This window comes from Marmota flaviventris, chromosome 6, assembly GCF_047511675.1.
Source record: "Marmota flaviventris isolate mMarFla1 chromosome 6, mMarFla1.hap1, whole genome shotgun sequence".
NCBI classification, from domain to species: domain Eukaryota; kingdom Metazoa; phylum Chordata; class Mammalia; order Rodentia; family Sciuridae; genus Marmota; species Marmota flaviventris.
Genome location: NC_092503.1, coordinates 110389777 through 110416090, shown reverse-complemented (window position 1 = coordinate 110416090; position 26314 = coordinate 110389777). Strand labels below are relative to the sequence as shown.

The window sequence follows — 26314 nt, the reverse complement described above, 5'->3', positions numbered from 1 at the left end:
AGTGGAGCAGAGCAGGAGGGCTGGAGGGTGGAGCTTCTGTCCTTGCTCCACTCTGGACTGGAGCAGATGGCAGGAAGGGCCAGGTGCAGGCCAGGGCTCCATCACCAGCCAGCTCTCAGCAGCATGTGCTCAGCTTGAGCAGCAGAGGGCAGCAAGGGTCCTGCTGCCTGGAGAGCGGCTTTGAAAGCTACCGTGTTGGTTGGGGAGTGTACAAGTAAGACAGTGGTATTGGAGAGGGATGGGGAACATGGTGCCAGGATCAGTCTTCTGGGGGTGTGTGTAGCGGCTCTTCACATCCAAGTCCCTTGGAAGTCCTACTGGACCATACTTAACCTTCTGGACTAGGATCCCCGGCTCTGCTGCCCATCAATTAGACAGGAGGTTGACATCAGGGGAGTTATTCTCTTCCTCTTCTGTCCCCAGGCATCTAGGGGGTTTGTCTATCTTGTGGCACTAGTGGGGGCAGTCGTGGCTCCCTCCACTGGGAACCCATAGTCATATTTTTGGTGTGTGACAAGATCAGGAGGGAGGGGCTGGTCTGGGGAGAGGGTCTCAAACTATCTGCTGCCCCTGGACAACCCTGATCCTCAGCCTGGCCCATTTTCTCCCTCAATCTTAATTTCAGAGCGCTACTGCCTTTCTTCCTAATTGGTAGGAGAATGTAATTGTAAGTACACCCTGGCTTGAGTCTCCACTCCAGCAAAGTGAGAGTGAGCCTGGGACACCCAGGAGGACCACCTGCCCCTTATAGGAGGCCCTTCCTTGATCTACCAGTTCATGTCACCCATATCCTCAAAGCGTGGAGAAGCGTGGCTGCCCACAGGCAGGAGGGAAGAGACCAGACTATAAACCAAAATACCAGGCTGCTTCCCTGAGTCCTAAAGGGGGTGACAGCAACTGGCTGGGCCTAGCCTTTTCAGTCTGTGAAATAAGAAAGTGGGTTAAGGTGATAGCAAGTGCCTGGCTCCTCAGGTAGATGCTACGTGACTTCTGGCACGTTGAGAGTCTGTGCGTTTCCTGGGTGACCAGCTGAGCCAGCGATGACGACAAGACAGGAGTGTGACAGGAATGTGAGGGAGGAAGGAAGCAGTGCTGTAAGCTGGCCAGCCCCTCACATGCCACTAATTCTGCCAGCACCCTTCAGCCTGCTTGGCACTGCCCTCCTGCCCTGCTAGGGGTGCTGTTTCTCTAGCTTCTCCTTGCTCTCTGGGTGGGAGACTCTGCTGATGGGCCTGAGCCACTGTGACTCCCTTCCCTTATCTAGTGCAGGCAAGGTTACCGAGGCCTAGGGCAGGCAGGCTGGTATGAGGGCAAGTGCAGATAGCCCTTACCTGAATGATGAGGGCCTAGGTTGGGGGTGGGCTCTAGGATTTCATTTTCTCAGGGCAGCAGGTGGTCCAGGGAGGCTGCAAGCCACTCTCCCTGTACGGGCAAGGAGGAATAAGTGGTCTTGTCTTTTTTAAAGGGGCCATGGGTTCCAATGTCAGGAAGGACCGTGCCTTGATAAGAAGCTGGCCGCAGATGATGCTCTGCCTGGCAGGAGTGACAAAGTCCAGGGAATAGCACCTTCTCGGGCTGTGATTTTTGCCAAAGGCCAAACACAACGCCCTGGGAACATACTGTTCTGACATCCCCACCTGTATCTCCCCAGGCAGCGTTTCCTGGAGATGTGTGACCAGGAAAGCAACAGGCCAGGGCCTCTAGATCTGAGGAGGGGTGGCCTGGATGAGCAGAGCCTCAGGTGCCCAAAGAGAGGTTGTAGAGCCGGGAGAAATGCCCTCTTCTTAGGGCAGTGCTCTAGCCAGAGCCCTGGCAACACAGGGACATTCACTTCCTTCTTGATGAGATCTGACAGGCACCGAGGGTGGGAGAGCCAGCCAGCGCACACTGGGGCATCCACGTCATCATGCCATGCAAGGGTGGTAGCAGTTGCAGCCACTACATAGTGCTTGAGTGAGCCCAGAGGGCCAGGAGCAGACCTCTATATTCTCAGAGGCCTATTATTTGACCTGGGCAGGCAGTTACCCCTAGTGCAGAGCTGAACTGCCATCGGCGTCCAGTGTTCCCGGCAATCAGGTCTCTTGGAGGCAGGGTAGCCCCCAGTGGGTGGAGACTGAGTTGTGAGGCTGTTGGGTGTGGAGTGACCAGGGTGGGCCATGGTTGGAGGTGGGCTGTGGGAAGCTAGGGCGGTGGGAGCCAAGCAGGCGGGCTGAGCTGGCAGCTGATGAAGGCTTCAGAGGAGCTCAGTGCACGGCTGGCTGGTCCAACACCAGAACCTTCAAAGCATTTGCCTTTCTGGCAGGCCCGGAACAGGGCTGCGGCTGGTTCGGGAGAGGCCTCAGTGCGCAGGGGAATAGAAGCCCCAGATCTGCATCCAGAGGCGATTTTCCCAGGCTCCTTCCTCCCACACAGCGGCTCCCTCCCTCAGATCTGGAGCTGGATCAGGCACTTCTAGCCAAGTCCTCATGGCTGCACAACTCAGCCCTGGGCTGGGCTGCTCCTGTCTGGAGAAGCAAAAACCAGGGCAGAACCCAGGATAAACAGGGGCTCCTTGGCGGCAGCCACCTCTCCCTTACACTAAGGACTGCTCCCAGTCTACCAGCTGTCAGAAAGGGCACTGAGCTGAGCTGTCAGAAGTGGTCAAACTTCTACTTGAGCCCCTGGTCTGGTTTAGTCCCTCTCAAGAGCAGAGGCTTCTGGGACTGAGGAAGAGAGAAAATCTAAGCAGGGGCAAAACCACACCAGAGCCAAAGTCACTGGTGATTACCCCTAACATAGAGGGAAAGGAGGCTGGAGGGTATCTCCCTGCCACTCCCATCTCCTCTGTGCCCGTGGATCAACCTGTAGCTAGACTTGCCAATAGGAACAGAACCCACTGGTTGGAGTTTCACTCTGCACTTCCTTAGCCCTCCCTCTAGAAGTGGTTTTTATGAGCCACGAAATGGCTGAAACAGAGGAGCACACTTGCCGTCCCCTCCACAGAGCCAGGCCTCACTTCTGCCATCTGCCAGCAGGGTCATGGAGCATCCAGATGGAGAGAGGCAACGCTTTGGTTGTTCTGCGCAGCCTGCTCTGGCCAGGCCTCACCTTCTACCATGCTCCCCGCACCAAGAACTACGGCTACATCTATGTGGGCACGGGTGAGAAGAACCTAGACTTGCCCTTCATGCTGTAGGATGGAAGAAACCTGGGTATTCAGCTTAGTCTAAAGAATGAGCTTGGCTTATTTGTTTTGTCTTGCCTTTCTCCTTATTTCTGCCTCCTTTTGGTGTCCAATCTCTAAGGAGAGGCCCACTGAGCCAAGAAACCTACCTAAAGCAAATGGCAATGAACTCGAATGTGTTAAAGGAGACATTAGATAATGATGGGTGGCATGGCCGTGGGAGGTGACAACCAGCAATCCTCTGAGGAAGGCAGCTCCTTAGACTCAGGTGAGAGCTACATGTAGGCCATGCAGCTCAACTCACGTCCTCCAGAATAAGGAGCTCAGAGCTGTCAATAAAAAGTATGGAACCTGCTTAGCGCATGAACTCCATCCAGCGGTACTCCAGTGTAAGGGCTTAGTGGCTTGATGCTCAGCAACCAGATGGTAACATGCCCAGGCTCCCGGACTTCCCAAGCAGCAAGCACACACTCAGAAGGTAAGTCCATGGTCGGGTTTATGACATTCCTTCTGGCAAAACTCCTGTGCCCCAGCACTGACCATCACCCAAGCCAGTCATAAAATCACAGCAACTGCCAAAGGACCCAGCTTGCCTGCCCCTAGCTCCCAGCACTGTTGCTGGCAGCAAGAGTACTAAAGTACTATCCCTTGTACATTTGTGCTGGCTGGCCAGGCCATCCTATGGTGGAGGGCAGAAGGACGCTGTGGGGGCTCCCAAGCTGGCCTGCTGCTGCTCCCCAGCAGATGTGCAGGAGGTGCTCTGGCCAGGTCTCAGTCAATGATAGAATTTCAAAGGCGTTCTTGAGTAGCAGATGTTGTCCTTTAGGAGTGGTGACCCCACAGCCATGCCCACCTTGTTCCAGCGGGCACCTCTTTTGTAGATTGGCTTGACGGAGTGGGGAGACCAGCGGGTCAGGTAACTGTAGAGGAAGCACAAGGAGGTGGCTATAAGTGCAGGGTGCACGCTGGGACGGAGACAGCAGGGTATGGTCTCCTTGTGCCAGGCTGCCATGCGCCAGGCAATTCCTTCCTCCAGTTTTCCTTTTTCTAGGGGAAGGGATTTTCCTGCTGAGTGTCCTATAAACAGATGGGCTGGGTGCTTGTTGCTCTAACTGTGTGTGGCCAGGGTTAGGCAGCCTGGGCAGCTCTCTGATCTTTACGAGTTGTCAGTGTTTGTCCGTGCTGTGGGAGAAGGCAGAGGAAGAGGCTGCTTGGAGAGTAGATTGCTGCTCTCTGGCCCCAGCCAGGGAAGGACAGTGATGCAAGGGTCTGGAAGAACCCTGCACTCTTCCCCACTTGGCTCTCTCTGCCACCCCAGCCTTCAGGGAATTCCCCAGGTCACCACAACTAATCAGGACCCCCGCCCCTCACTTAACCCATGACGGGAACCAAGGGATAACGGCCTTTGGGTGCAACCTTGGCCCAGGAAGGTTCCTGTAAGTAGGAGGGGTTGGGGAAAATGATGGCCACCCATAGTCCTCTGGCCTCCTTTGGGGATGGCCAGGGTCCTGACAGTTCCTGGAAAAGTGGCTCATATGAACTGGGATTGGGGTTACTCTATCCAGAATGAAACTTGGATCCTGTCCAAAAAGGCCCATCCTTTATCCTGAAAGTTCAGCTATGACAACAGCCAGGAATCCTCCTCTGCCTCCACTCTAGGTGTGTGTTCACCCCAGCACCTCTAGAGACCCTCAAATGAAAAATTTTTTAATTTAAAAAATGAATACTTTTGGCTAAAAATTTTTAGATGAAAAAGAAAAAAAGATTGCTGATTTATGCATTTCAGCTGAGTTCCTCTGGCTCTTGGTCTTTTGCTATTAGCTCTGTGCAGAGGGGAAGCTGTGAGGGCGGGGCGAGGGTGGGTGGGCGTGGATGCCTGATCTGCATTCCATGTGTGTAGAGTCGGGGTGGGGGCTGCCAATATCTGCTGGAAATGTCAATGCCCCTGCTGGGGTACTGGCTCTAAAGGGGCTGGCCCCAGGACAGTTTTTTTCCTATGATCAGTTTTCTTGGATAAAAGAAGAGTAAGGCAAAGGGAAGGGACCACCAGATTGATTCCTATGCTGACCTCTCCCGTCTTTTGGGGAGAGGGTGAGGACATGAAGCTTGGGAGCAGGCCCGCCAAAAGGAGTGCTCACTGGGTTCAAGGACTCCAGAAGATCCCTAGGCTGATTCCCAGAGCTACTGTCCTCAGCCATTCTTTTTCTTTTGTTTTGGTACTGAGGACTGAACTCAGGGATGCTTTACCACTGAGTTACATCCCCAGCCCTTTTTTTTTTTTTTAAATATTTATTTATTTATTTATTTTAGTTCTCGGCGGACACAACATCTTTGTTGGTATGTGGTGCTGAGTATCGAACCCGGGCCGCACGCATGCCAGGCGAGCGCGCTACCGCTTGAGCCACATCCCCAGCCCCCTTTTAATTTTTTGAGGTGGTCCTGCCTCACCCTCTCCAGTTCCTAGGATTCCCGGTATGAGCCACTGTGTCTGGTCCTCAGCTATTCTCTTCCCCAGGCCTTGGAGACATCGGAGAGAAGCTGGGCTTTAGCTCCATGTGCCACATGGAAAAGCTGCCTGGCAGGGATGGGCTAGAGACCTCTGGTCATTTCTTTGGAAACACCTTAGCTTTAGAAAGAATCCAGGCTCTCTCCCAAATTAGCCCCTTCCTACCTCTCCTGAGAATGGGCGGCGGGTGGACAGAGGCAGCAAGACAACAAAGCACGACTCTATGGGGACCAGCAGAACCTGGGCCCCATACATGGCAGCAGCTCAAGGGCCTCTGGGTGGAACCACAGAGTCCCTTGCAAGGAAATCAATTTCCTTTATAGCCGGGACTCCCCCTCCCCCCCAGGGTGGCCTTTTGAAACCCAAGAGCCCCCACACATCATCAATCCTCTGTCACGTTAAAGGACACCGGATGTATGGGAGGGAGCCTGGCCTAGCTTCAAAGGCCTCAGGGCAGGATGGATTGTGTCCTTGGGCCTGCTGCTGTCTCTTAAAAATCCAGGAGGGTGGGTTCAGCCCTCAGTGGGTCCATAGCCCAGTGGGAAGATGTAGGACTGTACCATGTACCAGCTCTGTACCATGTCCAGAGCTGCTGGCGGTTGGCCCAGCTCACAATGTGGGAGATACAGGTGGAACTGGGCACAGGGCCAGGGTGCTGGCAAGGTGTCCGTAAAGGCACAGCTCTGGCCCAGGCTCTGGGGTCAGGGGAGACAAGGTACCAGTAAGCAACCCTGTGTTCCCACATCCTGCACCATTGACCCAGCAATCTGGCCTCCCACCCTCCATACCTGGGTTCTAGTAGGGCTCAGTCTAGGTTTACTGGGAGTTAAGGGGTCTTGTTTTGTGACAGTCATCTTTGGTTCCCTACAAAGATGAATTTTTCTCACTCCAGTCTGGAAACTACTAGAGCAGCTGGACAGACTGGAGGCTGTCTGGAGGGGCCATTAGTAGAGTAACACAAGAAACTCCAAAGTCAACTTTACAGACCTGGCCTTACTCTGAACAATGGGACATCATAGATTTAAGAGCACGTGAGTGTGGTGATGTCAGAGACAGAAGAGGAACAGACAACAGGATAGCCGCTTGAGTGTTAGACAAGAATCTGCTCCTATTCTAGAAAGGCTACCTTGTTTAGGCTGGAGGGAAGACTGATTCAAGGGTGTGGGCTGTCTTCTCCTCCTTGATAAAACCTCAGGACCTCTCAGGCTGCCACACAAAGTTGAGTTGGATGTGAATTGCACAACTTCATGAAGCACCGCTTGTGATCTAGTCTACATGGACGCCACCCTGAGGTCATGCAGTGCATGACCTGCTGTTATGTATAGTGACCCAGAGAGCTCTTCCATTTCTTTCTTTTTTGGTACTGGGGAATCGAAGGCAGGGGTGCTTTACCACTGAGCTACTATCCCAGGCTTTTTATTTGTTATTTTGAGAAGGGTCTTGTTAAGCTGCTGAGGCTGGCCTTGATTGTGATCCTCCTGCTTCAGCCTTCCCAGCCAAGCTGCTGGAATTACAGCTGTGTGCCATTGTGCCCTGCGAGCCTTGCTCTGCCCTCTAATAACCCCAAAGCTACAGTGAGCTAGAAGACTGAAAGTTTGTAGAAGTACTCTGACATCTCCATAGCAACTGAGTGTGATGTCATAAACAGGGGATTAGCACATTCCAATGCCCAATCAGCAGGCCTCCTTACCCTTCTTGCCTCTATGTCTGTGCTCCACAGGGCTGGGAAAAGGAAAGAGTCTGGGGCCAGTAAGGCAGGCAGTAGAAGCAGTACACACTGCAGTCATGGTGGAATGATGGGGGTGGGGGTGCTTGAGCTGGTGAGGAAAGGACCAGACATCCAAGGCCACTCTAGCTTTCCTGAGCTGTGGGCCACACTCCACAAATGGCTTCCCCAGTGGAATCCAGTGTGAGTCGCAGGCCCACAGAGTGCTCTGGTTGTTGGCACCCAGGATTACTTACCGGTTGAGTTGGGGTTTGCTCTTTGGAACAAATCCTTCAGGAAGCCGAGGCCTGTGATTTGGGAGCAGACCTGAGTGGAGGAAGAGCATATAAGGGATGGTCTCTGCAGCTCAGGAGGCATCCAGAAAAACCAAGTGGGAGGTGGGCACAGGGGTGGGTATAACTACCACTCTCGATACCCGCTTCTCTGCCTGGAAGGTAGATACGTAGGGCAACAGAGAGGGAGGGGGGGAGCCTGCAGCCCTCTAGCTTAGGGGCCTTCTACCTGCTCGGTGGGCCATCTTCACACACTCCTCAATCTTGCGGTGTTCTTCCTGGCATAAGCCTGTGATTTTTCGGGGCAGCATGCCTCCATGAGGCCGGATGAACTGGCTTAGTAGCAGAACATCCTAGTGGAAACCGAACATAGGAGACATAGGTCAGCTAGATTTACCTTTAATCCTGGGGAGTCATGGGGAGCCACTCCAAGGGGTTGATGTGTCTCAGGAGCCCACCTGAGATGACTCCTTCTACACAGACCTTCGTACATTAGTTAGCCACCTTCTCTAACAAAGGTTAATCTCAACTCAGTAGGATTTTCTGTACCAAATTATCAACCCCAAGAGCTCTCTTTGCCTCCATGAGACTGCATGCTGCTAGATTAGGAAAGAGACTACAAATGCTTTGAGAAGCACCCATCTTTCATGCACTTGCAGTATGTAAAATATCTGGTGGATTGTTCTCAGACAGGAGAGGAGGCACGCCAGATATTCTATACAAGAAGGAAAGCCATTTCAGCCACTAGAGCCTACAGGCCACAGGCTGAGTATATGCAGACAGCCCACTTTGCCTTCTGCCATTTCCTCTGAAGTGCTAGGCAAGAATGCGAGCTGAGGAGGGAGGCCAGGTTGTTAAGTTTAATCCTACATTTTCTAACCCCCCTGTTGACCAGATGGGAATGGATTCCTGGGCTTCCTTTGGGCCATCACATGTTCAACAGGCTGCTTAGGATGGGTCAAGGAAAAAAAGATAAAGAGAGCCAGAATTGAGCGAGACGGCCCCCTTCCCCAACCTTTCACAGAATGGCTGAAAGGGTTAACAGAATACACCACTGTTCCACTAGTGGCCTGGCCTGCAGTCTTAGCAGTCATGTTCCATATACTGACTTGCTGCCCTGGCAGACACCTCACTGTATGACTGCAGATTTGCATTAATCACTGGACAGTTCCTGAGGGACCCAGGCCCCCAATTCTCTCCCTTATACTCTTCAGAATCAGCTGAAAAAGAACTTGGATTAGATTACTCCAAGGCTGATAAGCTGGGCTCATCACCCCAGCCCTCCACTGTGGGCTGCCACGCAAGCTGATGGCTTTGTGCAATTCAGGCTAACAGTACTCCAAGTAGAAAGGGGTAAAAGGGAAAACAACTTTACCCTTTACCTCAGAGGGGATTAGATTTCTTCTGCTGGATAAACAGAGCCAAGTACATTTCCTGGAAACTGCTGGTAGGAAGAGTGACCCACAGTGGCTGGGCAGTTGTGGGGTTCACCGATCAGCAGCTGGGATTCAAAGCATAACCACATCCCCACTAACTTTCATGTTGCAGGAAGCTCATAACACCACTCTTCTGCCTGTACACTTTCTATTACTTCTGGCACCCACTGGCAGAAGGGCGTAGGGAAGGGAGAAAGAGCCTCTCCCCAAAGGTGGCCTGAAGCCAAGGCTCCCAGCCCAGGAGATTAGTTGGGTCATTCTGTTCAGATCCCATGGGCATGTGGCCTCTTCTGCTCTTATCATCTGACCAGGATCTCTGTTCTTAGTCATCCATTCCACAAAGGGGCATAGGGACAACTCACAGGTCAAACTAGCTTAGAGCCTGAATCACCTGAAATCCCAGAATAGAGTGCTTAATGTCACCAGCTCTGAAGAACAAGTATGGATTTCTCCAGGGCTGTGTCCTACCCCCTCCCCATCTCTACAGGGTAGTAGGAACTTGGGTTCTGTATCCCTGGAATTTGTATCCCAGTTCTGATACTTAGCTGGGTGATTTGAGGCAAGTTCATTAACTTCTCCATGCCTCAATTTCCTCATTTGTTAAACATGAATGGAAAAGTCCCTACTTCAAGGCATTAGCGTGAAAACTAGGTGAATTAAAACAAGCCCTCACGACAGTGCCTAACGCAGGGTGTGCCCTCCTTGCCCTGCCTGCTGCTGTGGGCACTTGTTATCCCTTTCTCCAGAAGCAGCTGCTCCAGAAGAGGTGGAACAATCAGGGATCTCTGTAGCTCCAATATGGGAAAAAGGAGCAGTATGTTCCCAGATCACAGTAAGAACCATAAGCCAGCCTCATTATAAAAGAAAGAGGGCTGGGGATGTGGCTCAGTGAATATAGCACTTGCCCAGCCTATGCCAGGTCATGGATATGATCCCCTGCACCACACACACACACACACACATATATATATATATATATATATATATATATATACCTACAGAAATAAAAACAAAATGAATATGGTATAATGTATTATTATGTATGATTATGATGCACCAATTTAAAAAAGTAATAAAAGGAGGAGAGTAAACCCAGACCTGATTCTATCACTGCAAGAATATAACTCCTAGTGCTCCAAAGCATAACTGATCCATGAACTCAATCCATGGCTCTCAGCCCTGGCTGCATGTTAGAATCAGAGGAAAGATTTAAAAATGCCTGGCTCACTCCCAGAGACTGATTTGGTTGGTCTGAGGTAAATGTGGGGCATCACTTAAAGTTCGTCAGGTGATTCTAAAGTCCAGCAGGGTTTATAGCCACTGGACAATGCTGCTATTTTTTGTGGTTTTGTGAAATGCAACAGTGGCTATGGCATGGGGATAATGCTCAAGTTAACTAGAAACCCAACCTCTACAACACGCAGGCTGAATGTCTCTGCATGCAGACTCACCTCATAGGTATACTTGTGCTTCAGGTTCCAACGGCAGATGGGGCACTGGCCTGAGGGGTTGGGGGGATGTGGACTCTCCTTGGGAGTCTCTATGATACGGCCTTCGATCTAAATGGAAGAGAAAGAAGACAGCCGAGGCACAGGATCAATGTGCAGCTGCTTATCTTTGAGCAAACCCCCAATGACAGGAATTCTAGTGGAGGTTTCTCTCTGACGGTCTGGTGGCAGCAGGCCTCCACTGCCTGCACTTAGGTGTGTTTCAGCTGGGATGGCCACAGGGATGTGGTTTGGCTGCCTACGGGGTAGTGGGAACTATCTGGAGAGAGAGGGGGAGGCTTACTCTAGTAACTGAATGCTACCTTTCCTTCCTCATCAAACAAAAACAAAACACTAGAACTTTATGCTTCCTCTCGGCCTCTGGCAAAAGGTAATACATGCACAGGGTAAGTTTCAAATGGCACTGGAGACCAGGGAAGATTCCCTCCCACTCCACGTCGTTCTGAGGAGACTGCACTTTCTAGCTTTACCTCACAGAGTGAAGTCTATGCAAACAGACCGCACCAGAGGTGATTTTGCTCCCCAGGGGACCCTTGGAAACATGTGGGGACTGGGAAAGGAGTGTGACTGGCATCTAGCTGGGATGCTGCTAACCATCCCACATTGCACAGGATAGTCCTTCCAACAAAGAATTATCCAGCCTCAAATGCCATTGGTTCCAAGGCTGAGAAACCCTGGGCCCTGTCCATAAAAGCAGGTGTCTATGTGCACTGCAGTTCTCCTCTCTTTGAAAATAAACAAAAACCACAAACAGGCAGATACATTCCTAGCTCCTCTTTGTTTTTATCATTTTAGATGCCACCTTTCAAACCCTGCTAAGACCATGTGCAAAGTGACCCCCCTGCAGCTGTATTGTGTCACAGCCTTGAAATTATTCGGTGCTATAAACCTATGATCTGGGAGTCAGCTCCAATTGCAAGGGGTATTTAGAGAGCGTGGCTGACTGTGACTGTGAACTATGAGCATAAGGCTGGGAAAAATTTGAGGCTTTGGAAGGGAAGCAACACTGTCTCCTGGGGGTAGCAGGGAGACTGGCCAAAGAGAAAGGGACTGGAAGTCCTGCGTGGCTGTGCTGGGCACCTCTACCCACCTTTCTGCCATAGCAACCACTATGCCATACCTCTACCCACCTTTCTGCTATAGCAACCACAACCATAGCCAGAAATAGAAGCTGTGGGCTATAGAAAATCCACAGGTGCATAGTAGGCCTTGGGAGGGCATACTGCAATGGGAGAGAGCTCACATTTATTACCCTTCCTTATATGAATGGCTCTGTGCCAAGAATAGTTCACATAAATCATTTCATTTAGCTCTCGCCACCTAGTATGGCAGGTATCTGATCTTATTTCATAGAGGAGAAAGTATCACCCGTGGTCAGCCATGGCAGTGCCTCTCCAGGCATGGATGGGCTCTCCCGGAGCTACTGCGAGTGTCTCCATGTTCATTCTACAAAGAGCAAATTCTTGCCTCACATGAAAAGCACTCAAAAGTCAGGTGTAGTGACACATGCCTGTAATCCCAGGTACTTGGGAGGCTGATTCAGGAGGATTACAAGTTCGAGGCCAGCTGGCAATTAAGGTACTGGGGACCAAACCCAGGGGTGGTCTACCACTGAGCTACATCCCTAGCCCTATTTTATTTTTTTAATACCAAGGATTGAACCCAGGGGTGCTTAACCACTGAGCCACATCCCCAGCCCTATTCATTTATTTATATTTATTTTGATACAGGATTTATTTTAGTTTTGAGACCAGATCTTGCTAAGTTGCAGAAGCTGCCCTTGAATTTAGCAATCCTCCTGCCTTAGCCTCCCAAGTTGCTGGGCTTCACCCTGGCAACTTAGCAAGACTCTGTCTAAATAAAATTTATAAAAGGGCTAGGGGTATAGCTCAGTGGCAGAGTGCTTACCTATATGTGTAAGCCCTGGATTGAAGCCCCAATACTGCAAAGAGAGAGAGAAAGAGAAGAAAAAAATCAGATGTATCTTTCTCCTCTAGTATGGAGTTTACAGGGTAAATGCTTATTTGCCTTTAATCAAGGAACCCCAAAAAAGTGCCCTGATGGGATGGAAGTCCTCTAAAAAATCCGGACTGTTGAGGCTAATTAGTGGAAAGGTTGATGGAGTATTCTGGGGAAGACCCAAAGCGAAAAGACTTGTCTTGGGGAGGACGGAGCTTGGCCAGCTGCCAGAAGGGTTAAATCCTTGACTGACATACAAGTTACAGAGGCTTCTAGGAGCTCTGTGGAGTGGCTGAGGATTTTTTTGAGGCATGGAAGGCCATGTGAAAACAGCGTTGTCTTTTAAGGATTATAGGATAATCTAGGCCCCGTGACTCCCCAAGGAGGGGAGGTAAGATATGTCCAGTGAAGGAAAAGGGAGAGTGGATAGATGAACAATCATTCCAACTTTCTTACCAACAGACAAGCCAACATGCCAGCTAAGTAAGGCCAGAGTGCAAAGAATGTCACCTTTCAAATGTGCATTGCTTAAAGGAGTAGCTTAGTCATTCCAGGCAGAAAAGAAAGGGAACTGAGATCCAGGTTCCCAGTTCTGGCAACTCACTCTGGCTCCCTAGGCCTGCAACACTGCCTTAGTTTCCCCTATGGGAAACTGATTTATCACCTGCCAAAGAATGTATCAGCAAAGGCCTCTGAGACCATATCATACAAAAGATCACTTTAATCAAATAACAGATAATCTCCGCCCAGGCCCAGTGACTGTTCCTGATTAGCCACATTACAATGCAGGCTTGGAAAATCATTGACTGTAGGATTTATGGTCACCCAGGGAGCTGGTCCAGGAGCCAGGAGTCCAGTGTGGGCCTGCTTCCCTCCCTCAGAGGGACAGCCAGGCAGTTCCAAGCGTTAAGGAGGTTTTAAGTGGCCAACTTGATACTTACTATAGTTGTCTTCCCTTCTTGGATCTCCACCACTGCAGAGATAAAGGGGAAAATTAGGTCAGTCATTTAATAAGGAACAGGGAGTTTCAAATAACAGCTCAAATTCTAGGCAGAAAAAAGGAGCCTCAAGTCTGCCCTCTCCTGTGGGCCCTATCTGGGACAGAAAGCATTCAGGGCTTACCCCCCAATGGCCAAGGCTGATTGGGGGCAAGCCCTGGTCAGGCACAGTGTCATCTCTCTGGGATTAAGGGTCTCCACACTAGTTTTGCCCATCTAAGCTGAAAGATACATCTTGGTTATATTTAAGAACTGGCAAGATCCTACCCTGTTGTGGTTAGCAATTATGACCTAAAAGTTGGTGGGGCAGCAGCATTGAAAAAAAAAGTACTCCCTATAAATGCCCCTTTACAAAGAGAACAGACAAAATGGTTTCCGACTTTGAAAGGCTTGCAATTTAAAATAGTACTACCCTAACAGTGTTCTAGCAGCCCCGTGGTGGCTAATCAGTGAGACAAGTTCACCCTTAAACACATCCTGAGAGTTGCATGTTAAATCCTTATGAAGACAGCCCTGTGAATTAAATCCTCTCCTCAGCTCTATTTTTCTCCATTCCTCTCCCCGGAATGTTGCAAGAAACCTGCAGGAATAAGGAACCTGCAGATAGGGTGCAGCAGCATTTCAAGAAGAGCACTGTCACTCCAAACTGAGAGCGACTCCCTAGGTCTGAGACAGTCAGAAGGAAACACAGGGCAAGACCATCAGTTGCACATATCTGTCAGTTACACACAATTCCTATCTCACCTAACCAGGATACAGAATGACAACTCCAACAACCACCAAAGGAAGAACCAAGCTGACAGCCCACATTCAGCACTGTTCCTGGAGAGAATCCCCTGTTCTTTGAGTTTATTTAGGAAGAGAGCAAGCCATAGCTGTTAGCAGAGGATCTGGTCCATAGCAAATTATTTTTAGGGAGCATAATACTTGCCACAGTCCCCTTCTAATTGCTAACTACTGCAAGAGAAAACTTGGGCCTGCATAGCTGCAAACTGTCTCTCAAAACACTAAAACCCTACTTAAGCAGCAGCTTGGTTACCACAGTTTACCTTTACTTAGCTCTGGCCAAAGCAAGAAATAGTACAGATTAGAAAAAGCCTAAGGTCTTTAACGTTGAGAACCCAGTGAAAGCTACAGACCACTCCCAAGGGAAATGGCCATCAGCATAGATACAATTAGCTGTGGATTGCAAGAAGCTCCTGGCCAGCTGTGTGTCTATGCGTTAGATATCCAAATCCTAATTCTGGTTATCCCTTGTGGTAGGAATATGTAGGTACTTTTAGTTTCTTCTTTTTGCCTATTTACATTTTCTAAAATAAACATATGTTGCTTTTGCAATAAAAAATAAAAGGGACTAAGGAAAAAAGGCAATTCTAACCAAGCTAGAGGCCCATGGCAGCATCTGCGTGATCACTGAACTCTGTGACTGACACCTAATTGGACACAGACTGCTTGGAATTGTCCTCCATTTGTTTTCTGGGCTAGCCATTCCAAAAGACTCATTATTCCAAAACAACCAACCTGAGAGTCTCTCAATATCCAACCCAGCCACACAAAGGAGAAATGATGACTAGCAAAGCCCTGAGGCTCTCTCCAGAGAACACAGTAGTCACTAATCAATTCACAGACAAGCTAGGTTTCTCAGAGAAACTTAACTTGCGTCATCCCACACACCCCACACACGGATCTACTTGTACAGAACAGAGACCAACCCAAGAACGGGATGTGGATGAGACTCAACCTGGTCCTTAGTCTGAAAGCCAACACAGCTGCAGAGGGAAGGTCACTGCAATGTGTCAAGATACAACCAAGGGTTGGGGGAGTAAAAAGAGGGCACACATCCCTAGCCCAGTAAGGGATCCAAGTGCCCCGAAACTTTGAAAATTTGCACAAACTGAATTGGGAGAGGGTCTGCGGGCAACCCATGAGCAACAAGCAGGGGGGAAAGTTTCTAAGCTAAGAAGCCCCACAGGAAAGAAAAGCAGACACATTCTAGTACCACTGGAGTCAGCACAAGAACAATGCCCTGAAACACAGAGGATAAACATGTGGTTCCCTTCGAGGTGCAGGCACTTGGTCCTAACCATGAGGTAAACAACTCTAACAAAATACACATCACTCTCGGCCAAGACCCAAACCCTGAAGTCATCCCACTGGCCCCTGGAAAAGAGATCAAAGCTCATGGCAAGCTCCACTATTCACAAGCTCTCCACACAGCAACTCTGAGCCAGTGAGTCCTCTTACTAGGAGCCAGTGGGTAAAACAATAGGCAGATGCTTATCTAGGGGAGACAATTTGTCAAACCAGAGGAATGACCTGAGAACTCACAAGAGACAGAGACTGATCAGGGTGGTGTCTTAGTGCAGGGGGAGAGGGCCCAGCTGGAGCCTGGACAGGCCCTCAATAGATTTTAAGCCTCTGGAAAGAGGAGATAGGCATCAAAATAGTATTGATTTTCAGTGTGCATAGCAAAACATGTTAAAACCAAACAAACTGAGATCCATTTTGTCCCCAGCCTCCTCTCCATTCAAGAGAAGTGGGGTGGCTAAGAAAAGCTGAACTAAGAGATTTAGGCACTAACAGAAAACTTGTTTGGGAAAAGATGAAATCACCCTTGTGTTCAGAGATATGGCAGTATCAAGTAAACTAAGGAAAAAGATGAAGCAGTTGTCTAAACTAGAATTAAGGGCCAAATCCTTCAAAATAGGCATTTCTCATAATCTGTCCCAAATGAGGCAACACATTTGCTAAGCACCCATGGGGTGTACAGCCTCACTCTACATATTGTGGAGAGCTGGGATTGAAAAGGCACAATCTTTGCCCTAGTGGAAGAAAGGGAACTAATCCAAGTATGAGAATTTTACCATAAGAAAGCTCATGCCTCTTAAAGAGGTTCTTTGAGTACTTCAGGAAACTCTCCTAGGATAGAGTCCAAGATAATTAAATTATAATAGTCTGGAGCAAAACAGCAATGTGGTGAGACTGTGAGGAACACAAAAGACCTTGATGGCCACATAAACACAAATGCAGTGATCTGCAGCTGTAATAAAGACCCAACTGCTTAGTAAAGAAGGAAGTGAGGACAGATAAATGATGAGTAGTATTGCAGGGTATGGCTGCAGTGAGGTCAAAGAAACCACGAGCTCCAAGATCTGTGGGAATCAAGTCCTAAGCAGAGTATGAAGGAATGGAACAACCGAGGGCCAGAAGGTAGCCTTACCAATCTTGTTTAGGGTTAGGAAGCAGAGAACATTTTTGGGATGTGTGCCTGCACTTCTGGCCACTGACTGCTTTTCTCAAATAACTTCTTGCATCAAGATCTGCTTTCTTTAGTTCATCTTTAATTCAACCATTAAAATTTCCTGGTTCTTTCACTGAATCTCCCCTTCTTTTCCCTTGGACCTCTCAGGGAATTTCCATGCCCTACACTTCTGAATGAGGAGGATTACTGCTGCATAGAAATCTCTTTCCACTAGCAGGTCACTTTGGACTATGTCCCTTGAGTTCTTTTGTTTTCTGTTTGTGGTACTGGGGATTTAACCTAGCTCTACATCTAAGCTACACCTCTAGCCCCACCCAGTCTTTAGTACCAGATTGAACCCAGGCACTTAACCACTGAGCTACATCTTCAACCCTTTTTATTTTTTATTTTGAGACAGGGTCTCAGTAAGTTGCTGAGGCTGGCTTTGAACTTAGTGATCCTCCTGCTTCAGGGGCTCCCCCCCATCCCCCAGCTGCTGGGATTAGAGGTGTATACTATCATGCCCAGCTTCCTATTTTATTTTTGAGACAGGGTCTTGCTAAATTGCTGAGGCTGGACTTGAACTCGTGGTCCTCTTGTTTTAACCTCCAGAATTGCTGGGATTACAGGTGTGTGCCATTCCACCTGACTGTCCCTTGAATTTATTTCAAAGTCCTCAACTTGCATACTCTTCTCTCCTGGCTTTCAGCTCATTAAACTGTCCACCCTGCCAGGCACATCATTGTCTGAAATGACAAGTCCTCTAAAAGCTCTCTTAACTAAATGAAGAAATGATGCAAATTCTCTTTGGCCTTTCCCCATTACGCTGAAAGCGTACTGAATCATGTATAGATCATGGTTGTTAATTCATACAATTATGCATTTGTTTTCTTGTGTTTAAATACATTTCCTTAATGAGGGATCTAAGAGTGACAAAGCAGGACAAAGATCTAACAAAATCTTTGCTAAATCTGGCAGTACCAACCATAAAGGCATTAAACAGTCTTTAACAAGTTAACTGTTAAGAACTTTCAGGGGAGGAGGGAACACCAGGAAGGCTATGCCATAGAGTACCAAGGTAATGTTACTGATGGAGAGAGAAGACTATTGGCTCAACTTCCACCTCTCCCACTTATAGCTCATGTTGGGCAAGCTACTGAACTCCTTAGGACCAGATTTCCTCAGCTGTTAAAATAAGGACAGTTAATAGCCACCTTTAAGAACCGTTAAAAAGAATGAATAAACATATGTGGAAAATCAGGCACAGTATGGTGCAGCAAGAATTTAGTAAATCATAATTTCTATTTTTGTCCCTTTTCGGTCTTGCTCCTTCAATAATAATTATTGAATCAATCTCTCTCTGTTGGTTTTATATGTCCCTCTTGCCAGACTTTAGATCAGATTTTCTCAGAAACAGCAGGATTGGCATTTTAGGCCAGATGGTTCTTTGTTATAGGGAGCTGACATGTGCACTGTAGGATGTTTAGTAGCATCCCTGGCCTATACCCCATGCTTTACAAATAACAGATAGAGCCATTTCCAGAAAACAAAAACTTGAAAGGTTCTGGACACAGATGATTACCAAGAATATAGAATATGATAGTGCCTTCATGTAAGATCACATCAATTCAATCTAATACTTAGATTTAGGTTTACCAATGATTAACACAGACAGAACAGCTACTAATCCAAGTATTTATGGAGAAGACTTTAGAGAGCCATTTGAATATACAGTCCATCATTTCCCAAACCCTCCAACTAAAATAATTTCCTAAGCCTAACCTAAAACATTCCTATCTTTAAAAATCCAACAAAGAAGACCTGGTGCAGTGGAGCATACCTTTAATCCTAGGAACCTGGAAGGCAGGAGGGTCCCAAGTTCAAGGCTATCCTGGGCAACTTAGCAAGGCCCTGTCTCAAAATAAAAGGGCTGGAGATGTAGCTCAGTGGTAAAAGTGCCCCTGCATCCCCCATACTGTAAAACGAAGCAAAACCAAACAAATAGCAACAAACAAAAACCCAATAAGCAAAATAAAAAACTATCCCTCTTTCAACTTTTTTTTTCTGAAAAAAAGGCAAAGAACTGTTTCAACTTTGAATTTCATAAAGGATATGCAATTTGCAGCAATTAGAGTTTGACACTTGGTAGACAACCTAATAAATGTATGAGTATAGGCTTAATTATGCAGCATGGAAACAGATGAAACTCCTTATCCAAGTTCTTTCTGTCATCAGCATGATCTCTTTGGTGTCTTTCTTTAAATTATTCTTGCATTAAGCAGGAAGTATCTGGACTTTTTTCCCTCCTAGTAATTGTTCCATCTTCCCATCATAGTTGAATTCTTCAAGCATACCTGCTATTACCATTTCTTATTGAATATCTTTTTGATTTCCTCAAACTTGCTGGCCACTCTACTGAAACTTGTTTGAAATCTAAAGAGAGAACTCTTCCAAGACAAATCCAAAGATTCCTTTGTTAAACTCTTCTTTTTCTCCCTCTGACAACAATGATCATTCTTTTCACTGGATACTTCTCAGCTTTTAATGATATACTGGTTGGCCAATACTATGACAGAATCCTAAACAAAACAAAACTATATCACTTATTTTTCACATCACTCATTCTTTCCTGCTTCCAACAGTATACAAAGGAAGGCCACGTCCTGAAAGACCTTTTCACTCTTTGCCAGATTCCATCCTTTTATAAGCCTGTTCAAGAAACATTCCCCTTCTGAAAATTTCTAACCGGGTTTGCTGTTTCCGGTAACTGAATCTCCCAGTACTTTTTGTCATGTAAATGGCTAACTTGAATTTACTGAAGTGCACACATATCATCTCATTAGAACCTAAGCTTCTCAGGAAAAGAGTTGTGTTTTCTTTCTTCAGAATCCCTTCACAGCTTGAAGCACAGCACTTGTCCTTCAGTAACCTCTCAGTTGACATTAGGCTCCTTTCCCAGACAATATTAACGAAAAACGGAACCACCCTGCGGCATTTGCCTGTCTCAGCTGTTCAATGGCCTTTCCACCTCGGCCTGCACCTCTCGGGGAGACTACCGGCACGGGGGTGAGGGGAAGCCACCTTCAGATCACAGCATTTTCTCGAGAGAAATTGATGTTCCTTCTTCATGGTTCAGGGACGTTTTAATGAAGGAGATGGCGATGCAATCTCTTCCTGAAAACTTTTCTGAACCCCGCGACAGGTTTCTATTTCTGCTAAGTAACTAGGTCTTTCTCTCTGCCCTCCTCCGTTTTCTGAGAACACTTACAAGACACACAAATTCAAACACCATCACCAAGGTCGGAAAAAGGTTTTAAGCACCCTGTGAGGTCAGCACCTCCGCCGATGTTTCAGAGTCTCGTGAAGGAAGGGAGGGGCGCACCACGGCGGGCGGAAGTACTTTCTGTAGCTTTTCTCAATCTCAGACGCTCATGGACTTAGGACTCACCTTCCCTGAATCCTCGAGCTGGAACCCGAGGGCAACTGGTCGTGACTGGGACCCCCAGGAGCCCTCGGAGCAGCCGCCCACAGCCGGATACCAGCGCCATGAAGGACGCCATCTTGAAAACCAAGCGTGACCTCTGTGCACTTCCGCTTCCGGAATGGCGCGTGCGCAGCCGGTAGTTCGGCAGGACCTCTGGCGCCGGACTTTTCGCTCTTTTACTCCTGTTATTATTTTATGTATTTGCTTATTTTAGTACCATGGGCGCTTAACCCCCAGGGGCGCTTAACCACTGAGACTCATACCCAGCTCTTTATTTTTTTTAAGATACAGTCTCACTAGCTTGCTTAGGGCTTTGCTAAGTTGTTGAGGCTGGCTTTGAACTTGAGATCCTCCGGCCTTAACCTCCCCCTCCGCTGGGATTCCACCAGTGTGCCACCGCTCCTGGCTTTTACTCCTGTTATTGCCAGGTCTCTTACCCCGTGGGCATTTGAGTTAAGGAGAGAAGCCATTATGTCAAATCGTTATTTCATTTCGAGGGAGATCTTCTAGGTCCTTTGTTCCACTCCCTAGTCTTTAAAGTTGCTTTCGTTCCCTGGAGCGCTCGCCTGACATGTGTGAGACCCTGGGTTCGACCCTCAGCACCATATATAAATAAATAAAACAAAAAGATCCATTGACAACTGAAAAAAAAACTACCCCTAACATATTAGCTGTGGGGTTTTCAGTATCTGTGACTGGGGCTCGATCTGTAAAGGAGAGGTTAAATGGTCAGGGCTTCTGGCTTTGGAGTATCAGGTATTAGATCTGGGATAGAATTAACACTTCCTTCTTCCCGACACCGCCTCTCCCCAACACACACTTAGAATTCTTGCTCACTTAGACTTCTCTCCAGCCTCAAGGCCTTTGAACAAGTTATCCCCTCTGCCTGCTCTTTAACAAAGTGGCAAACTCCTACTTATTCCTTAGAGCCCACCTCAAATTCCTTTCTACAGTGAAGCCTTCCTTCACCATCCTGACTCTGGTTCTCGGCACCAGATAAAGGTTCCATCTTAGTACTTGACACAGTTGCGGTTTTACATTTGTTCGTATAACATATGTCTCCCCACCAGACTGTAAACTCCATTAAGGCAAGAATAATGTTTTTTGTTGACTTTCATATCTCCAGCATTTAGTTCAGTTCCTGACGTATAATAAGAGTGTAATATATACTTGTTGAAAGAACAAGTAAAATCAATATTGTAGGGTTGCTGTGAACATTAAATGAGATAAAACAAATGTTCAATAAGCATAAGTTAATAGGGCAATTAATTGAGGTAACTCTTTTCCTGTTTTACCGACTTGCTTTATAAGGAAGCTTATGGTACCCAGAAAGAAAGTCCAACTGACTAATTTCCTCTCTTTTACATTTGCAGGATATGTGGGATGTTCCCCTGGAGCTATATAAGAAAGGGAAGATCATTTGCCACTCAATTATTCCACTTGGTGGTAAGGACCCCACCCCCTTCCAGAATAAACCTAAACGGGGAATTTCTAGTTATCTTATTCTGATTCAAGGATGAGAAAAACCAAGCTTATTAAGTGGCACAGCATGTTCCTTGATGAGGGACAGAGAAGGGAGCCCACTGTCTAGTTGGGACTGCCACTTCAGTGGGATTGAGGATGCAGAACAATTGTTGCATGGGGAACTTGAGTAGTATCATCAAAGACAGGGAGAACAGGAGAATGTGGCATTGTATACCAACAAAACAGTTAGGGGAATCAGGGGAAACTTGAAATAAATGTCAATCAAAGTGGGAGAAACTGACATCTGGGTTAGGAATGGAACAGAAGGTCTTGGTGGGATGTAGGTCTAGGTTTCCCTGCCAAGATAGGAAAGCTTTGACTCTCCCTATAGCTTACACTTTTCTTTTATAAAGATGACCTTTAATCACACCCACTGTTAGTACCACATTCCCTGTTTCTTTAAGCATCCTCAACTACTTCTGGGGACCCAGCAGAGGCTTTGGCAGTAACAAAGCCCCACCCAGCACTTGCTTTGGACATAATGAGCTAAGGCATTCACGTACCCACCTTTGCTCATTAATTTATCATCATCAAATTTTATTTTGAAAAACCACTATTTTCTACAGTGAGGTAATGTGATCATTGTAGGAAAAAGAAGAAATGGATGAAATAAAAAGTAAATAAATGCCATCCGTAATCCAGAGAGAAGTGTTAAATATTTAGCAAAATAAAATAATACTGTGCATATTCTTTGTTTTGTAATATCTTGTTTTTTAAATACATTTTTTATTAGTCTCTACATGAAAAACCAATTCTGTGAGGGACCAGATTTAACTCAAGAGATTACCCTTACACACACACACACACACACACACACACGCAGAGAGAGAGAGAGAGACCTTTTAATGAAAGTATTAATTATATGGAAAGTACACAAATCAGCAGTATACAGCTTGAGGAGTTTTCACAAACAGAACACACTATCTATGCCAACAAGTGAACATAACCAGCACTTTATAACACTGACTTGTGTCCCCTTCCAGACACTACTACTTCCAAGGATGATGATTATCTCAACTTTTAGCACCAGAAATATTCTGCTGTGAATATACCACATTAAAAAAAAACAAAAACCCTGTCTTCTGTTGATCCTTTCCATTTGAGACTATTGAAAATAGTGTTGGGAAAAAACCTGACTTTTGGAAAAAAATAAACCTTTTTCAGGGATGTATCTAGCCGCGGAGTTGTTAGGCTATCAGGTATGTATATGCTTAGCCTTAGTAGATCCTGACAGTTTCCCATTGTGATTGTACCAGTTTACTCTTTCACCAGTTATGTATAAGAGTTACAGGTGATCCACAGCCCTATTCGTATTTGGTATTTTTCTACTTTTTCTTTTGTCGTTCTGGTTGATGTGTAGTAGTGTCTCATTGTGTATTTATTTTACGTTTCTCTGATACCTAATGAAGATAACTTTTCATATGTTTATAGGCCATTTAGATATCTTCTTTTGTAAAATATATGTTCAAGACTTTGTTCTATTTTATTTGGGGTTGCTTATTTCTTTCTTTTTGATTTGTAGTTCTTTATATATTCTGGATACCTAGATGTATTTATATAGTAAATGTCATATAACTCTTTGTGGGTTGCTTTTTGTTTCCATTTAGTTTGTGGTTTTGGTGAGTAGTAATCTTTCATTTTTAACATAGTGTAGCTCATTGGAGTTTTTCTTTATTGTTTGTCCTTTTCATTTATTATTAATTGTTTTTCTCTTTGAAGTCACAAGGATGTTCTAGTATGTTTTCTCTCCAAAATTTTATTTTTTACCTTTCACATTTAGAATTTAAATTCATCTGGGATTGTTTTGTTACAAGACCTGAGATTGCAATTAAGATTAATTTTTCCCATAGCAATATCCAACTGACCCAGCACCATTAAAAAAAAAATCACACTTTTGGGGCTGGGGTTGTGGCTCCGTGGTAGAGTGCTTGCCTGGCATATGTGAGGCACTGGGTTCAATTCTCAGCATCACATACCTCAGTTGGGTATGCTATGGGCTTTTTTTTTTTTGTACTATTATGCTGTGAAATAAAAGGGGGTGAGGGCTCTTGTCTGGGGCTGCAAAATGGTAGCTGCCACCCAAAGGAGAGGTCTTTTCATGATCCGGGGTTTCTGGGGCTGCTGGCAGAGCTACTGTAACACATGGAGAACTGTTTCTAGCTGCAGTGGCAATCCTGGAACTCACAGAGCGGCAAGGACACTGTATGCTGGACCTTACCCCATTCCCTCTTCCAAGGAGCCCAGTCCCTAGCTTCTGCCCTGCTTTGTTCCTCACGCCTTGTTCTGGAGTCTTGTCTCCTATTTCTGGAGATAATGTAATCGGAACTAAATCTTCCCAAGGAAGATGTTCAGGGAACGCCCCTAGGAGATGAACCCAGATAGATTCATGCCAATAAAAATTTCAACGTGCAGCAGAAATGATCTGGTCTGGTGCCTTGCTGCCCACCAACAGGACAGCAGGCTCAGGCCAGAGCAAAGGCAAGAGTCAGGACACCATGGGTGGGTCAGCCAGTCTGACTTCAGGGAAGTTCTGAGCCCAGCTGCGGATGGATGTGCTCTTCCAGCCTCCTTCCCACCTCGCCCAGGAAGAGAGATCTGAGCCAAGAGCCACATGGTTGTGACCTGTGAAAGAGTAGAGGCAATGAAAAGTGTGGGAAGGTGGAGAGCAGAGGCAATGAAAAGTGTGGGAAGGTGGAGAGCACTGATCTGGTAGAGAGCTTGGTGGAAGGGACAAGGAAAACCAGAGGAAGGGACTGGCAGACCGGAGTGACAGTCATGTTTGCTTTCTCTTAATTAATGTGGTTTCCTTACAAACCCCCTGCTGATTCCCAGCTGGTTCACTCAACCATAACAACACGTGGCCTGCCCTGCCTAGGCCAGGAACTGAGGCTGGACGCCTCCCAAGAAGGGTCTGGTTTCATCTGCAGCGGCTAGCCCTGCTCCCCCTTACTGGCTTTATGCAGATGAGGGAAGGGACAGCACCTCAAGCTGTGGAGACAGCTGGGCTGGAGAAAAGGCCAGGGCCTGGCTGCTGTGGGTTCGCCTGGTTGCACACTTTGGTTTCCCACGACCTTTCATAAGGGGCAGTACCCTCCTATTTGGGCTGTGGCCTGCCAAAAAGCTGAGTGGAGGGTGGGAGGAAACCTTGGACAAAAAGCCCTTGTTTGGTGGTGGCCTTCCTACAGGTGTGTCCTGCTGATGCCATGTGCCTGGAAACAGTTGCGGCGAGGGTCTAGAGTTTTTGCTAATTCAACATTTTCCATCCAGTTTTCAGTGTCGTTTCTCTTCTTTGCCAGGATTCTTACTCTGTCCAAATTTCGTCATTCATTTGTTCACTGGTTCATTTCACCAATAGGTTATCAATTGAGCAGGTACTGCATGCCTTTTATGAACAAATGATTATATGCACCTAGGGAATATGCTCTGGGGGTGAATCCTCTTGTTTTTACAAAAGAAACACTTTATAAATTTGATGATTGCCCTGAAGTTCACTTGCTCTTTCCTTTTTATTTAATTTTTTTTTACACATTTTAAATCATGAAATAGGACACACATTTCAGAAAAAGTATGTAAAAACTTAAATGTTCCATATAATAGATTCATTATAAAGCAAAACGGATTCATTTCTATGCTGGAGGACCAGGACACAGGACTGCCTTGATAAGGAGAAAGAAGGAAAACAAAGAAGTAGAATCAGTAAGAGGCAGTGTTAGCGGCCTTCAGAATCCCAAAGGCTTCTGGGAAAGTGAGGCTGGAGGAAGGCCCCAAACAAAACTGCCTGTGGAAGGGGAAGAGACCTGCTGTAGCGTTTGGGTGCCCTCCTAGGCACAGACTAGAATCCCAGCCAAATGAGCAGTCCAGCCTGTGGCTGTGTCCAGTGAGGCCAGCTCAGCTCAGTGCCCTTAGCAAGCCCAGCTCTGGCTATGTATTTCTGCAGAGGGCAGGATACCCTTACTGAGAGGGCCTTTGTGTCTCTGTCAATCTAAGTGACACATTTGAGTCCTTTCTCCTGGTGCCCAAGTGCATTTTTGTTTATTTTTTTGATACTGGGGAATGAACACAGGGGCACTTAACCACTGAGCCACATCCCCAGACCTTTTCTTAAAATATTTTATTTAGAGACAGGGTCTCTCTGAGTTGCTTAGGGCCTTGCTAAGTGGCTGAGGCTGGCTTTGAACTCATGATCCTCCTGCCTCAGGCTCTAATGCCACTGGGATTACATGCACCATGGTCCCTGGCCCCCAAATGCATTTCTTTTTCTTTCTTTCTTTCTGTTTTTGGTGGTACTGGGGGATTAAACCCAGGGCCTTAACACACTACACAAGTAGTCTACCAACTGAGCTATATCCCCAGCCCTGCTTAACCCCCAAATGCATTTCATTCCTAAGGAAATGTTTTTAACCTTTTAAGACACTTCAAAACTGATGGTACATTTTGCTGAATGTGTAAAAAATGGTGCCTTAGGCCAGGCTGTCCTCAGTATGCAAAGAAGAAATA

At 47.0% G+C, this 26314-nt stretch overlaps 2 protein-coding genes across 10 annotated transcripts in view; one reads left to right on the top strand and one right to left on the bottom strand.

Moving 5' to 3' along the window:
- Positions 1–26314, top strand: part of Rsph9 (radial spoke head component 9) — a 52549-nt gene that overhangs the window by 13337 nt on the left and 12898 nt on the right. For 3 of the 8 annotated variants that reach the window (XR_011707732.1, XM_071613355.1, XM_027950418.2), the window contains exons 5-6: positions 3012–3140; positions 21667–21739. Coding sequence is in view for 7 of the 8 variants with exons in the window: in XM_071613355.1 (XP_071469456.1) it covers positions 3012–3140; positions 21667–21698 (161 nt within the window). In the remaining variant the exon portion in view is untranslated. Of the gene's footprint in view, positions 1–3011; positions 3522–21666; positions 21740–22800; positions 22847–26314 lie in introns of those variants that run through there. The other 5 variants (XM_071613356.1, XM_071613358.1, XM_071613357.1 and 2 more) reach the window with 5 other exon arrangements.
- On the bottom strand, positions 3642–20389 carry Mrps18a (mitochondrial ribosomal protein S18A). 2 transcript variants are annotated; one of them, XM_027950419.2, is made up of 6 exons: positions 20258–20389; positions 13512–13543; positions 10555–10662; positions 7897–8020; positions 7632–7701; positions 3642–4083 (listed from the first exon to the last, which is right to left on the bottom strand). In XM_027950419.2, exons 1-6 carry the CDS (start codon positions 20367–20369, stop codon positions 3939–3941), a joined length of 591 nt encoding a protein of 196 aa, XP_027806220.1. In that variant the 5' UTR covers positions 20370–20389; the 3' UTR covers positions 3642–3938. The 2 variants fall into 2 exon arrangements, with proteins under 2 accessions (XP_027806220.1, XP_027806221.1); XM_027950420.2 differs by lacking the exon at positions 3642–4083 and adding an exon at positions 4101–4345.

Bases quoted from the DNA above. Each gene is read 5' to 3' on its own strand.
- Mrps18a (XM_027950419.2), bottom strand. From the start codon at position 20,369: ATGGCGTCCTTCATGGCGCTGGTATCCGGCTGTGGGCGGCTGCTCCGA. The intron at 13,544-20,257 runs GTGAGTCCTAAG...TTATCTCTGCAG, and splicing joins AGCTCGAGGATTCAGGGAAG to TGGTGGAGATCCAAGAAGGG. The intron at 7,702-7,896 runs GTAGAAGGCCCC...TCCTCCACTCAG, and splicing joins GAAGATGGCCCACCGAGCAG to GTCTGCTCCCAAATCACAGG.